The 17,251-nt window shown below is 37.8% G+C and overlaps 1 protein-coding gene across 1 annotated transcript; it reads left to right on the top strand.

Annotated features, from left to right (window-relative positions):
• Positions 1-276: 276 nt before the first annotated feature.
• On the top strand, positions 277-16,914 carry LOC139467015 (epoxide hydrolase 4-like). The gene is made up of 6 exons (XM_071248729.1): positions 277-650; positions 2,901-3,025; positions 5,257-5,369; positions 12,136-12,304; positions 14,319-14,473; positions 16,197-16,914. Exons 1-6 carry the CDS (start codon positions 456-458, stop codon positions 16,445-16,447), a joined length of 1,008 nt encoding a protein of 335 aa, XP_071104830.1. The 5' UTR covers positions 277-455; the 3' UTR covers positions 16,448-16,914.
• The last annotated feature ends 337 nt before the right edge of the window (positions 16,915-17,251 follow it).

Below are 17,251 nucleotides of genomic sequence, written 5' to 3'. Positions count from 1 at the left end.
GTGGCGACTAAAAATATCGGGTTGTAAGGCTTGGTGGATTTCATGTCATCGTAGCTTGACTGCGTGGTACATATCTATTTTCAACGTCAGGTTTGTCTGGTCTCAACATGCTCACTTTCCGGCCGCTTTGATACAACTAAAATATTGCTGTGCGCAGCGTTTCACTGTGTGTGAAAAGTTACACTATGACGGGAGCTACTCCCACTTGCAAAATGAAGTTCAAGGTTGTAATGATATGACGAGCAGATTATCTTTTCTTTCCGTCCCATTGGTCAATGTTCGCTTAACAAAGTAGCTACGTGCCCATGAAATCATATACCGGCATGCACGGTGTTATCAATGTAAAACAGTTTATGTTACAGATCAAAGTCCACGCATTACCACATATAAGAGGGACGAACTAATTTCGTTCTATTCATTCCCGCCAGCACTTTTGACTTTCACAACCAGGAAGTATGGCGATTAAAGACATTTTTTTCAGGTGGATCTCCTTCGGGCTGGGATGTTTTTATTCAACATTCGTCTTGTTCGCTTTATTTGCATGGTTTGTGAGACACCCTATCGCATTTTTCTCACGAAGAAAACGAGATGTGATGCCGTCAGTTCTAAACGACCCGGACTTGGGGACGCATGGCTATGTTCACTTGGAGGTAAGTTAAAAAAACATGTCATTCGTCAAAGCAGGACATTTGATGTATTCTTTGCAAATTATTTGTGCTCATAATATTAACTATGCAGACGTTCCAGATTTCACGACATGAAATTGTACGAAGTGGAGCAATTTTGGCCACAGATTACAAGCGAGTGCAGTTAACAGAATTATCGCCATCATGGATACATGTATTTTGTGGACTTTCGACTAAAATTGTGCTGAGTCATTTGAAAACCATTTGTTCATGTTTTGTAGGCATTAATACGCTGTTGAGGCATAATGATAAAAACAATATTGATTTTATTATGTTAATCTAAGATATTATTAAAAACCTTATCATGAGTGACATGATTATAATTATTACATTTTCCCTGGTGTATGCATTATTGCAATAAATATTATCAACATGAATGTCCATAAACGTTCCACAGAAATCTCTGTTACCATGGTTTCATGTGCACACATTCATGCATGTTTAATTTCGGCTCTAAAATGTCAAGGGTCTCACAGACAATACATATACATATTCACACATTCTATCAGCAGTAATTATTTGTTTATCACTGGGCAGCTTAGAAGTATTTTTCACATATTGGTCATGTTGATCAGCTGATGACATACATAAATGATAAATTGTACAATAGACGTGACACACATACCTGCAGACAAAAGACCAAACAAAAGTCGGATACATCAATATTACTTCCAGGCTTTTGCTGTTTGTTTGTTGTTTGATAAAAATCCAACTTTATGACAGTGGTCCATACATCTCTGTGCCTTGACCATACAATCCAGTGACTGATATTATGAACAATAATACACATCGACGGTACACAGTCAACACAGCCACAGATCCTGACCACCCGATCCATTTAGTCTCCTTGTATACTTCTTTGTCAAACGTGTCAATCATTGTCGGTATATTTTGAGGTTTCAAGTCACAATAACTACCTTTGATTGACACAGCTGATTTGACAGCTGCATCACTACAGAAGATAATATTTATCACAAGGGAAGATAATATTTATATTGGAAAGTACTTCTTTCTCAAACGTGTCAGTCATTGTCTGTAAATTTTAAAATATATTATCAATACAATTTGTAGGATACTAAATGCAGAGTTACGTTTCTAACAATAAGCAATGTATGCATGGCAATACATATCAGGTAGACATAATAGACATTCACTATGGAAGATACTACACGTTTTTGTGACGACTGACAGATAAAACTGTCGATTCTGTCATAGCGATTACGTCACAATGAACGATGTGGTGTCATAATCATGATAATGTGGTGTACGGTGCAGAACGAAACCAAGGATTGCTTCATTTCAGGGCTGTCCACTCAATGTCTGCAGTAGCTATAATTCTACATATTTTAAAATACTCATCATATGTGTGAGCAAAGTATATCGATGTAAAAACCAATGTTTCAGTGTATCATTCGTACAAAGTGACTTTCATTTTTTCAAGATGGTGATCAGTGTATCTTTGATTCTGACCGTTGCTTATTGACAAACTGTTTAAAAAAGCTGAAATCAGTCGATGATGATTCACTCACTCACGCTGATACCAAAGAGTTTGCGTTTAATATTTTCGTGCTAGAATGAAGATAAATACATCAAGTTCTGTGTTTTCCATACAGAACTATGTCATGTGCGGTGTGTTACCTTAAGATTTGATGGCCCCAAATCTATAATTTGTAACCTCACCCTGAGCGGTGAGTTATATTAATATACAGAACATACAAAAAAAATAATATTGTGAGGATGAAACTTTATGAAGGAGCTGATCATGCTGACACCGTTTTCAGTTATGTTATTTAAGTCATGTTAGTCAAGTTAATTCTGTATTACATTTGTTAATACATTTTATGAATGATATGACAAATGCTAAAGTCTTTGACAGGAGATGTGAGATAAAGTGAATTTCGGGGTTAACGTCGCTTTCAAGATTTTTACACGTATAGCGCTTATATAGCGACGTGAATGCACGTGTGTTTTAACGTCTTTTGGTATGACGGAGCCGGGGTCCTTCCGCACCCCGTACAGACACTCTATCCATGAGACTGCAGAGGCTATCAACAGGATATATAGTCATGGTAGAAGGTAGAAGAACATGGAGACATTAAACTTGTTATGGATAAAGAATAAAGAAGTTATCCATAAAACGGTTTCATCTTGTTTGGATCAAATGTACGCTATTGTAGATACTGCACCATATTAACATTGATCTACTCATTTCAGGAGGTAAAGATCCACTACGTTGCCCAGGGCGATGAGAGCAAGCCCCTGATGCTGTTTGTCCATGGGTTCCCAGAGTTCTGGTACTCATGGCGATACCAGCTGCGTGAGTTCAAGAAGGATTACAGGTGATTATGACAGCTTTTACCACACAGAATTACTATGTGTATAGGGTCTTTCCAATCTTATTATGAAATGATCATGATGATATGTAACCGTTTCATCACAACTTGCTGTCGAAACAGTTGCCAAAAATGGGCAAAAGGAGAAGAGGGGCCTGTTGAATATCTGTCAGGGTGGGTTAAGTCAGTGCTTGATCTTGTCATTGGTAGAATGCACAAATTGAAAAAGAATTGGAATACACCCATTCTGTCCCAGCTAGCTTTCATCAAAAGTCTGGCTGCCTTACATGAAAAGTTTGTACATGTAGTTGTTGCCACTGACAAGGCCTCAAATAACATAACGATCATATGTTAGCATCACCTTATCAATTGCTTGATCAAAGAACTTGTTAAATATATAAGTGACATGTCACATAAAAGGCCAGTATGTTAACGGAGTAAGAAACCTGCCAAAAGCATGCATAAGTATTATCAACTTTTAATTTGACTCTAAAACCTGCAGAAATGTCCATTCCTCTTTTATACCGGATTACAAAGGTCCATAAAAAAATAGAGACAGATATATGCCGGTCCAGCAAAATGTACCACTAACTCCCAGTCTCAAAGAAAAAACATCATCATGGATACAATCAAGGAAGGACTTTTTTGATATTCACAGAAAGTATTTGCGACAAGTGGATTCTCAAAAACTCAAAGGATTTGCTTGACTTTTTGCAATCGCAGAAAAGAACCAAGATTTATTCAGGCAAAACATTTGAACTTTCAAGTTTGTACAACACTATCCCACGTGAGAAACTTAAGAGAAAACTTCATTCCTTGATCCATGGGGCTGTTGTTGCAAAATAGATACAGTTACATATCGATCTGAAGAGGTTGAGGACAATTTGTCCAAAATGAAAGCAAATGCCATCTGAAGTTTACTGAGAAAAAAATATGCGAAATGCTGGACTCTGATTACATCCATGTAAAATTTGGAGGCAAGACATGTTTTTTAATGCATTCTAGTATGTGTTGTGTCCGTCGTATGACAAGTCTTGAACAAGTTCCAATATTTATTCAGGAATGTTACAGTCGTGCACAACATCTAAGATGGCTGACCCCGGCGAGCACATGTGTTATATCGCTTATATCGCTAAGTTCCATTCATGTGACGCACCTCGCACGTGAAGAGTTACCAAAGAGTTACCTCCCCTATACCACAACGTTCATGCATAGCATATATACCCACCATATGAATCGGAATTTCAACTCGGATTGGCAAAGTCAAAACAAGGGAATTTGGTCACCAGTTTAACTATAGCTTTAGGTATATCGATGATCTAATATCGTTTAATAACCATCAGATAGCTAATTCCCTTCAACTGATTTTCACATCTGAGCCGGAGACCAGTGAGATTGCATTATCCGTTTTGTATTTATATCTAGGGGATAAGAGGGATAACTTCAACTTTCCAATGGTCAACTGTCCCTTCACGTCGAGCAATATTCTAGCCACTCCAGCCTTATCACAGCTGTTGTTGTACAATCGAGCATTCTCCTTCTACCACGATTTCAAAGAGTGTCATATTACCTTTCTCAGAGGTTGTTTGATCAAGGTTACAACATTCACGGTCTCGGTAAAGCTTTCAAAAGGTTTTATGTAGACACGTGGAGAATATTTCCAAATTTGACCATCATTGACAAAAATGATATCCGATGCAATTCCTTATTTTCACTTGCACCGTATGTTCCCGTGTTTTTTTCCAAGTGAAGAATTGACTCGACTTTGCATGTGTTTTGTATCATCACTATTTGATAGTGATTTATAAACACATGCTCATGATAAAGTCGGAATCGTAGAATCGACTCTGCGTTTAGCAGAGATGTCTTATGAAAATGGGTTTTGTCGCTTTTACTATAATGGATGGATAATTATTGTTATTTAGTTTTATTATTTAACATATCACATGTTGAAGGACCGGTGAAGATCTGGGGTAGAACCGGTCTTCAGGAACTCATATGCGTGCCGTAAGAGAAGACTATGCTTGTCGTAACAGGCGACTAACGGGGATCGGGTGGTCAGGCTCTCCGACTTGGATGATGCATGTCATCGTATCCAGATTGTTTTTATCTTTGTCAGCACAGTACCCTTGTTCATGGATCTCACCACCATAGATCTGGTGTCCTACTGATTCCTGTGATATTCGTTTTTCCTCATTTTTCATTACAAGTTTGAAGACCTGTGTTATTTCCCCCAGGGTTGTGGCCATTGATTTGAGAGGCTATGGTGACTCCGACAAGCCTTCCGGTATCTCCAATTACAATATTTCCAAGATGGTGGCCGATCTTAAACAGCTCATCCCTGCTCTAGGTAAAATTAAATTTACTCCAAAGGAAATTCTTGGTACGAAATGGTGACAAGCAACCCATGGTGGTTGTAAGTCAGATGCGACTTAATGAATTGGATGATTAGGATCGGTGACTTGGTTGTGGGTATGTTAGCGTAGCGGGAGCGTTGCACGTAAATATCGTGAAGATCCGGGTTAGAATAGGTCTTCAGCAACCCATGCGTGTCGTAAAAGGCGACTATGCTTGACGTAAAAGCCCATTAACGGGATCGGGTGGTCAGGCTCGCAGACTTGGTTGATGTATGTCAATTGCGTGGATCGATGCTCATGATATCAATCATTGGATTGTCTGAATCAGACTCGATTATGTACAGGCCGGCGTCATATAGCTGGAATATTGCTGATTGCGGCGTTAAACAACAAACAAACAAAAGCCGTCCGGGAGTGTTATCAATCACTGGATTATCGGTCCAGATTCAGTTATGTACAGGCCGCCTTCAGATAGCTTGAATATTCCGCCTTTAAACAAGAAATAAAAATAGGAAAAATGCAACCACCTTTATCATAATGTTTAAGTCCTCCACCATGCATGCAGGGATCCATCGACAAGACCCTGCTGTAGTTATGTCAGTTTGGAAGCATTGAATTGAACATGGTTAAGATGGGTTTGATATTTCTCTATGTAACTTTGTAAACAAATCAATGAAATGCTGCCAGGTGCCTTACATTTTATACATAGTTAGATAGCTGATTGTGCATTTCTTTCTATTCCTAGAGGAGAATGAAACATATGTTAAATATTTTGTCTATATCATAGAATTCATGGTTCTAGTGTGGTAGGTAGGGAATAGTGTTCGTGTGAAGCAAATACACTTTCTTCATTTCACACATACTGAGCATTAATGTTTTCCCGCTACATCAAGTATCAGCCAACTTCGGGTTGTACTCGTATAGCGACAGGTCGCTAGATTGTACCAGCTCCCGAAATCCGCCACAATCCTGACAAAATACAATGCCAGCAACACGACAAGGATCTGGACAAAGTAAAACAGACACCTCTGAAAGAGCTTCAAAAGGCAGAATGGAGGAATACCTACAACAAAATGAAAACACAACATATATAGCAGAAAACAACACAGGAAACGAGGTAGGCGAAAAAAATCACGTGATAACTCTCATAAAAAACGCTTTAAGAATGCTGCAGAACTCACACTGAAAATGGAACAAATAAATGAGGAAATAGTGAAAATTCGTTTGTGACCGATGACTTAGTACAATATGCCGAGATGAACACTGAGCATATCGCATGTAACAGAATGTTGCTGATTTCAGAAACGAAATGGCAAATAACCTGCTTACACAAGAAATGTATTCCCCAAAACAAAACTTGCTTCTCTATGGCATGCCCGACAAAGAACAGCCAGGTGTATCTTGTCATGAACTTTTCTCGGACATGGGGTTTACATCCACCTTGGATGTTGTAGACATTCACCGGCTGTCACGCCACACTAAAGATGAGCGTTAAAAAAACTCTCCTTAATCTGTACATATCCTAATTTGTACATATGGCTGATAATCAGGATGTGTGGCAAGGTAGTTTCTCAAACTCGGCAATGTTGAGGGAAAGAAAGGTATCGACCATACTGATCTACCCGTTCTTCTGAAAAGGTACAGTGGCAAAGGCCTACATTTTCTGCACATAAAATAAAGTACAGACCATAATCTCCTAGAAAGGCATCGATGTGATCCTTGGGTACAGAAAGAACATTACCTCTTCGTGGAAAGCCATTGGCTTCAAGATGATATCATCTGTGACCTGAACGTGATGTCAGTGTCAGCTGAAGATGCACAGATGATTATATATATATATATATATATATATATATATATATATATATATATATATATATATATATATATATATATAATAAAATAATAAAGTCCACGTTAGTCCATCATCTTCTTTATATCAGTTTCATATACATAGTACTTTCGCTGTCTCATGACAGCTCTTCAGTGATTTGTTACACTGAAGAGCTGTCATGAGACAGCGAAAGTACTATGTATATGAAACTGATATAAAGAAGATGATGGACTAACGTGGACTTTATTATTTTATTATATATTACATGTACACCGAGTGAACATTTACCTCATTTTTGTATATATATCTGTTTTCATCTTTGATGAAGTTCATTCATAAATTTGTTTTACACATATATGGATCCAACGTTGGATCTTCTTCGGATCACGGTATTATATGATAACAAATGAGACCATGTGAAAGCTTGCCGATAAGCACGTTGATTTGTTTATCAACGTTTGACCAGGTGAATGTGTGAACTCTTATCCGGATGTTTTCGTTTCCAAGGCCAAGGACACATCACACGTGTTTTCTCTCTGTGTCCATTCACGAGCGATAAAATGTTTTACTGACTTTAAATGCATGTAACAAGACACTTTCAAAAAGTCTTTAAGATAATAATGCCCCGTAGATATATTAGTCCTTGCTATATAAAACATTGATTTTTATCAGTGTGCAAGTGATTCATTTAATCGAAAATACTTGTGTTTGATACCTGACGCTGAGCAGTCACTGACATTGTATTAATACCGTTGTCTACATATACTTGGGCGGTTTTAGGTATGGATTCGGTATGAAACCGAAGGAAGCATTTATTTTTCATGTTTATGTTCATATTTTATACTTTTCCCCATCAAAACCTGACGTGTGCTAATATATACAACATAAACAAAATTATGCCTATTTTATAATGGCAAAATATGTAATTTATGACAAAGTACACAGATGGGAAATCTAACATATTATCATTAAATTGTAGAGGCTTACATAACACTTTTAAAAAGAAACAAGTATTTAGTTTTTTTGGAGAAATGAAAAAAGCCCAGATAATTAAACAACAATGGGGCTATAAAGATTGTTATATTTGTTCTTCAAAAAGCAATGCAAAGGGTACAAGGTTTTATTTAATAACAATTTTGCATTCAAGGTTATGCATTCAATTCTAGATAAAGATGAAGGTACCTTTGTGACATTAGATATAGTATTGATGAACTAACTGTAGAATAAACATAAGAAAGAATCATTTCATGTGGTGATTGGAACCTCATACTTGATGACGACAAGGACACTTGGAATTATAAACGTATTGATCATCTCAAAGCAAGGAAAGTACTTTTTTGTAGACAGTTGATAGTTTAGAGCTTAAAGACCCATGGCGAGAATTATATACGCCTTCAAAAAGATTCATCTGCCTACAGCCAACACCAAGCCGACAGCCAACACCAAGCACGTTTGGATTATGTTTCAGTCTCACACAATGTTTCACATTCAGTTGAAGAATGCGAGATAATCCTATAATCCTCAGTATACATTCTGATCATTCTAGTACTTCTCTTTCACTTTGAGATATACAAATATACTTTTATAAACTGATTTTGAAAAAGCATTTGATTCTGTGGAAGGGAATTTCATGCAAAAAGTATTTACATTTTTAATTTCTTGAAAATATCGAATCGAGTGTTTTGGTAAATGAATATGCTAGTCCCTTTTTAATGTTATGAGGGGTTGTTGCCAGGGGGGATCCAATATCCCCATATATCTATATTCTTTGTGCAGAAATCTTAGCAAAAATGATAAGAAATAATAATAAAATCAAAGGCATGCTGATGGGTACTATTAAATATCTGCTTGCACAATTTGCAGATAATACTACAGTAAGTTTTGATGGATCTCTGCCACATTGAGTACATTGAAAAAATAAATATTTTGCCCGATTTTCAGGATTGAAAGTAAATACAAGTTGCTATTGTGGTGAGAAAAGGATACAAGTTACGTAAAAACTGGAATTTTGACTGGTCACAAATTGGAAAATATGGTTAAACAACACAAACAAGTTTGATAAGATAGAAAAGGAAATGAAAATATGGGAAAAGAGAACCCTGACATCTAAATGTTACACTAAAACCTATATGCTCATCCAAAAGTGTAATAGAAAAGTTTCAAAGAGTTAATTTTAGTAGTGAACAAAACAAATTGTTTGTCTTGTCAGAGACGAATAACAATTCAATCACTACATTAATAATGGTAACAAAATCGATGCTTTATACATTTAATAAAAAAGGCAAAAACAATTGTACTACTTATTCTAAAAGAAATATTTAGATATTATGAAATTACAAAATGTATTGCATATTTATATTGTATTTATGCAAGTTTCGATGCCTTCTGGTTCTTTTCATTAATTATTTAGAAACCCTGTATTAACTATGATATTTCATCTGTCCATGCTGCAAACATGTATTTTGTTATTATTATGTCATTGGCCTATAATTAATAAACCACATCTCACTATAATAATTATGCTGAATGTAATAACTAGTCCATGCACACCCTATGTGTGAAAATGAAATGTGAAATATGATAGGAAACGTAATAAAATAAAAATAAAATAAAAATTAAAAAATCAATAAAAAAAAATTCAGGTTAGACAATAAGAAAATAATCACAATTTATATATTCTTCAAAAAAAGTATCATGCAGTATAAAATGTATGCACCAAGTATAAGAACAAGGATACGTGTTGGCGACAAACATCCTTGTAGGAACGTTTATGTCTGTAAAACATAACATCAAAACACATCCTATAGTGTGCACGTGCCTCACACAGTAGCACCACACAAGTGCGTAGGGCGTGATTTTGACACTTTAAAGGAATGTCGATTAATCTCTGTGGACCCTTATTTCTGTCAATCTTATTGTCTCTGCCTCTCATACAGTTGTGACTTGCGTGATTTCACTCATTGTTTTGTATGAACTAGAGATGTCGGCGTCTATAGGCTATTAACATGCTGGAAAATGGCAGAGGTCAGGGTGTGGTGGCCAATACGTTCAATGTTTCACAGTCTGCGATTAGCAGACTATGGAGCAGGTACCAACAAACCCCAAATGGTGACGATCGACCCCGTTCTGGGCGTCCCAGGTCAACGATCAGAGTACAGGATCGATTAATCCGAAACCAGCCTCTACGAAATCAAGCTCAAACGGTGAATCAACTTGCTTCAAACTTTTATCAGGCTACAGAAGTACGAGTTACATGCTCGACGGCCACGTGTTGTGCCTCCACTAAGAAATCGTCATCGTGCCAACAGACGTCAATGTTTTACACATCAAAACTGGCAACGTGTCATGTTTTTAAGTGAGTCCCTAGAGACTTTGCACTTCCTTGATGGGCATGGTCGTGTCTATCGAAGTCGAATAGAACGTCAAGCCAATGTTAATCTGAGACCTAATGACAGATTTGGCGGTGGAACGGTTATGGGATTATGGGGTGGCACAATTATGACTGAGCGAACCCCACTCCATATTGTGTAAGGAAGGGTCACTGGACAGTACTATTGGGACAACATACTGACACTTTTTGGTGTCCAATTAGCAAGGCGTGTGGGCCGACATTTTGTCTTTCAGGACAATAACGCCCGTGCTCACCGTGCACGAATCGTCAATGCTCACCTCCAGCAGCACAACATCCATAGAATGCCATGACCAGCAATTCCCCCATTGAAAACGTCTGGGACATGATAGGGAAACGAGTGCGTGAACGTCAGGCCGCCGACTCCGTTGTCTAAATTTGGCCAAGCGCTGAAAGATGAGTGGGACAGGCTCTTTCCAATCGCCACTGGAAGACACATATGTAATATGCCTCGTCGTGTGAATTAATTTTTGACACATCGTGGCATTACGCAACACTGATCCAAAAACGTCAACTTTGAAATTTCCTATCTTAACACTATCATCCCTCAAGATCCTACAAGATCATAACATAGCGGCAATAACACCATGATGATTCTTTACGATAGCAGAGGTAAAAATAACTGGGCCTCGGGTGTTAAAAAGATACTCTAATCTTGCGGGTATGAGTACATTTGGAGAGAGCAACATGTAACAGTACCAGATCGTTTCATATATAATTTAAGACAAAGGCTAAAAGATATGTATTTTCAAAAGTGGTACTCTTCACTAAACTTACATAATAAGTTAAAGCATTACACCTGTTTTAAATAATTCATTCTGACCGAAAAATATCTTTTGGATATAAATGTTAAGAAATTCCGAACAGCACTATCCCGTTTCAGATGTAGTTCTCATGACCTTCTAATAGAAAAAGGTAGACATTTAGCGATACCAACGGAAAACAGATTGTGTAAATATTGTACTTGCCAAGAGATGGAAGATGAATACCATTTTTTGCTAGTCTGTCCATTGTATGCAAATATCAGAAAAGAATACATAAATAAATATTTTTATCTGAATCCTAGAATAGACAAATTTTATATCCTCATGTCATCCCAAAATGAAACAGTCACAAAATATCTTTCAATGTATATATATCATGCAATGAACATCAGATCCTCTGCATTATAGATGTGATATTTTGTTACGATATATGTAATTCCTATTGCACCCATTGCTACTGTATGTATATATGTACTATAGGTCTATGGCCTTTTCAGTACTTGAAATAAAGATTGATTGATTGAACACCCTCTGGCATACTTCACTACTGGTTGTAATGTGTTCCCAATTCGTTCTTTAATATCATACAACTAATACAAGAAACTAATTTTGAAAGTTATGTCCGTGTATCGGTATAGATTTGCGAAATGAAATATAATTAAGTGTGATAACCATGATAAAAATTCAGATACACAGATTTATTTTGATTTATCTCTTGTGTACAGTACATCTGATCTGCTTCTGTCCTCCAGGCTACAGATCCTGTGTGCTGGTAGCCCATGACTGGGGAGGCGCCATTGCCTGGACATTCACTGCCATGCACGCAGAACTGGTCGACAAACTGATTATGATGAACTGTCCCCCTCTAGACGGCTTTAGGAGCTACATGGAGAAGAGTTTGGCACAGTTCAAGAAATCTTGGTAACAAAAATATAGTCTATTCTCCATTTGCTAATCACACTAAAGGTACACGATACACGAATATGCATCTTTTACCTACTAATTGTAGCCATGGTAACTGTTGTGTGATGTCATGGTATCCATTGAAAAGCATTTTGACGTAATTTCATTGCAGCGATATCTACAGTGTAGATATCGCTTGATCTCATCCAAGCGATATCTCCTGTGGGAGCAAGTTTTGGATGATAAAACTTAATATCTGATAGTGTTGCCGACATCCATACAAAGTTAATACCACAATTGAATTGGTCAGCTCTGCATGGATTGGGTTGATTTGTGGTGGAAAGAATGAGGCATTGCAGAAATCTGATGAAAAAGTCTCAAAAACACAACCACGTGAGAGCCTGGCGCCGAGACACACAAACATGAAATGCACATGCAACATCACTTGTTGGGCTATAAAACGTTGGATTTTAGAATGCATGCCATCACAATCTTAAAGCAAGTAAAGAGCGAAAACATGTCACGACTGACGGAAGCCAAACGCAACAACGCCGTCGGCCGACTGCAAACAGTAGCATCATCTTCAGTTGCAGCCAGCCTTCTCACATAGCACAAAGCACCATTGCAAGACCGTGGAACCGTTATCAGACACAGTGGAAACACGGGACCTTCCCAGATACGGTCGACTACGTATCGCTACGAGAGCACAGGGCAGATACATAAGGCTACGTCACTTGCGTAAAAGAACCACCACGGCCACCTCTACAATTACAACAATACCAGGTATTCGCGCCGGTGATGGTATTGTCATGATGTGATGATGCGGGAAGCCATCTCTTACAATGGTAGAACAGGCTTGGTGCTGGGGATTTTAACGGCACAACGTTACACGCATGAGATTATTCGGCCACACGTCCTTCCCAATATGCAACAAGCGAACTTCATGTTGCATGATCAGATGTCAATCTAGATCAGATAAGTTTTGCAAATAATTTCCCTACAACTTCCAGTAATGTGATAGGTCTATAGTTTCCTGGATCCTTGGATCGTCCTTTCTTATAAATAGTCAAGATAACACCATATGTCCACTGGTCGGGATAAATTCCCGTCCGCAAGACAACATTATATAATTTTAATAACATTTCGATACAGGGTTGTGGTATATTATTTGAAAATTCGATTGCCAGACCACAATATCAAGGTGCTTTTCAAGATGTCATATCAGGGATGACTTCCAAGAGTTCAGATTCAGTTATATCAGAATCCAGAAATGAATATTCATCAACCGAATTATTAATAAGTTCATCGGATAATAATTTACAAAGTCGTCGATAGTTGTATGGAAATCAATATAGTCATCAATATCACCCATGCCTCCAAATATAGTCTCAAAGTGACATATCCGGTCCTTGGCTGTGATTGAGTTCGTTTTATGGGCTGGTGTACACGAAAGCATGGAACAGAACTGTTCACTGTCGTGTTCACAGAAGGCTACTTTAAATTTATCAACAAACATATTAAATCCACCATCGATTTTCTCCATTCATAGGTCTTTATAATAATTTCGAGCTGATGTGTATTTCCGTCTTACATGGCATATTTTTATATATATATATATATATATATATATATATATATATATATATATATATACGATCACTGAATAAACGAAAGTCCCCATGGACAAATCCGCATACTGATGACAGTGGACACACCATTTTGTAAAAGTTGATCACCGGTAAATTCGAGGCCACTTAATTAACGCCAGCAAGGGAGACACATTAATTTCGTGATTAAAGATATATGATCCTATCTCAATAAAACTGTCAAAGACGTCTTTTCCAGTTTGAACATGGCCACCCTGGGAGTCATATTGAAAATGATATTTTTGTCCAATACTAGTACACAGGGATTTCTTCATGTATCGTTATGAATTTGTGTATCCAGTAATTGGGTAAGGGTAAATAATAATTGGTTTATTTTGAGGAGGAATGTGATTTTGTAAATATTTGACTTTCTTGTTCTGTATCAGGTACGTGTTCTTCTTCCAAGTTCCATTTCTTCCTGAGTTGTCACTGAGAGTCAATGACATGTGGGCTCTAGAAGGAATCTTGACGGGGCGTCAGTATGGGGTCACTACAGAGATAGACGAGATTGAGGCCTACAAATATGCTTTCTCCAGACCAGGTAATTGCAGTGGTTACAAATATGATAATAGTAATTGGAGTACAACTATGATAATAGTAATCGAGTACAACTATTTGAATTGTGTTGTGACAGTTAGAGGAGGACTTGGACCTACCCATGCTGTAGGTTTCACTACATTAGTGTGCATGTCCCGGGTTCAATACATTGCTAGGGCGGTTGTTGGTGAGTAATGTCACTACAGTTATCGTTATTCTACTTGGTGTCAAGGCCCAACATGTGGCAGTTCTACCCCATTGTGCAGACACCACATTTTGCAGTCTGACAGGTGTACCTCACAATGGAATGGAATCTTCCAGAATACAGATTATATATTTTACAATTGTTTGTTACAATGTAGAAGAATGAGACTTGTGCCATAAATGCCTCGATCAAATGGATTGTCATCATTTCTAAGTGAAAGGCCACCCTACCTCAAACATACCCGTGTATGTGTTTGCTGATTAGAAGCCCAGTAATGGCTCGTAAACAAGCTCTTTATCACAACACACATCTGATATGAAAATATGATTAAAGTAAGCTTGTTTATAATGATTCGAGCAGTAATTGACAGTAAGTTAGTTAACTCTTTCTGTTTAGTGGAGTTGTTATTGCAATATTTGCTTCTTAATGATATGGTCAGATCCTTGCACATCAAAAGCCATGGCTGGCGTTCAGTGGTTGCGTTTGTCACTTCTTGAACAACTGAACATGATGAGATTGCTTCAGTCAGCCGACACCATTTACATGAATCGAACTTTCAGTGCCTGCCCTGAATTATGGAGAAATTCAAGTTTCTTTATTGTATTTCTTTTAACTAATGGCAACAAAGTGGGGTATCTGTGGCCGATACCATTTCAATGAAGAGGTAGGAAGGGAGTACATTGCAGTGCATTTAACCTTGTCTTTTGTTTGTTTATTATGCTAGCGGTTGATGCTAACTTGGTCGGGGTATCTGCAAAACGGATAGTCACCATATGAGCCATGTCCCTGGTTCAATGAATTGCTTGAGAGGTTGTTAAAGAGTGAAGTCACCTCTGTTGTGGCTATGAACGTGTGGTGTAGTAGATGATTATGTTGTTTTCAGTATTTAGTCATTATAGCGAGATGAATTGTCAATATTAATGTTAACAATTTATATTTAAACTTTACATGGATATATTGATATTAGACAATGGCCAGTCAAAAGCTACGAGTAGTTGAGGGTACTCATGGGTCAAATGACACATTACCTGTAACAGAATTATGGCATCAAAATTGATCCGTGAAATAGGATTGTTTGTTCTTTCAGGGGTCAGCGGCCAATATATCCTTAGGATGTTTGGTTTATAAAGCAACACTAAGATATTGTTTTTGTGCAGGCTGTAATTAATCAAGTCTGGAAAAACCAAACCAGTGATTGTAATTATGAACAACGTCTCGCACCTTCCAATCATGATGGCACAAAAGTCATGAAGTCACCTAGCCTAACCACCCGGTCCCTTTAGCCGCCTCATGCTGCAAGCACAAGTTGCTAGTCACCGATTCAGCCCTTGGGATTCTCACAGGGGGATTAGTATTTTAGTATTGCCTGGAGCAGGGATTAGTCGTTTGAGATCAGTAACCTTCTTGGTCATATGGAAACACTGGAAGTCTTAGCTTGTGGCACTGCAACTCATGCAGATCGATTTTATGTATATATGTAACGCTGTATTTTTCATGTTTACCCATTTTTTCCTGCCTCCAGGTGTTGCAACAGCTTCTATCAATTATTATCGAGCTTTAACCCGGTTCCCTCCGAGTAAAACCCCAAAGATCTCTTGTCCTGTCCTGACCATCTGGGGCTGCAAGGACGCGTTCCTGGAGACGGCCTTGGGGGCGGCTGGTAATACTGTTGCAGATAATTACACAGTCAAATACATAGAGGAGGCCAGTCACTGGGTGATGATGGACACTCCGGACCAAGTTAACAAACACATGACCGAATTTCTTAAGTAAATATGTAAGGCTCAGATCCATGGTAAGAACACATCAGAGATTATCAATAAATTATATCATAAAGTAAATATCATAAGAAGGAGATCAGTATCAAATGAGTGGTGGATTCTCAGATGTGTTGTAACTTTTGTGGAGGTCTTACCGACATTGTCAGAATCATGTTGAGTAATGAAACTAGATTTGCTTTGTTGGACTGGGACAGAACCTTAAGAAGAAAACAGATGGCATCCCTGGCCATCACATCAACTTTTCTCAACATGACGTGGCGGTATTGACTTTGACGTCATGATGTCATAACAATAAAATTGTTCATACTGCCATGCATGGGGATCTCTGGCATAGATTAAAGTCCTACCAACCACAGTGTTGTGCTACTTGTTCAAAGTGACATTTATTGTTGTGATGTCAGAGTGACAAAGATAAATGCAGCATGTTGTAACTTTCCTGTTGATAACTATTAAACTAATATGGATAAACATCATATTTTTGTGTTTATTTCTTGAAGAATAATTTTTGTTATCATTTTTGGAAAGTGATCAGTACAAGACTGTACTTTCTTTTTTGATTACGGTGCAGCATTATCTTTACCTGTGTGTGTCATACTGAAGTGCCAAACATCGTAAACTGGTTAGTCCTGTGATGATTCAAAATGGTATCGGTTCATCACTTTCAGTTGTTATGTGCCATGAAAAAGGTACCATATTTTGCTGTAGGTTAGAAAGCGTCACCGGTCTGATAGTTATGAGACTACCATTTAAGATCCATGTTGAGATTGTCGTCGGACTCTCAGTGTGGTAACTCCAA

This window comes from Haliotis cracherodii, unplaced genomic scaffold (assembly GCF_022045235.1).
Source record: "Haliotis cracherodii isolate W230 unplaced genomic scaffold, xgHalCrac1.p SCAF_1, whole genome shotgun sequence".
Taxonomy (NCBI): Eukaryota; Metazoa; Mollusca; class Gastropoda; order Lepetellida; family Haliotidae; genus Haliotis; species Haliotis cracherodii.
Note: the sequence above shows the minus strand (reverse complement) of the source record. Positions and strands in the feature narration are given on the sequence as shown.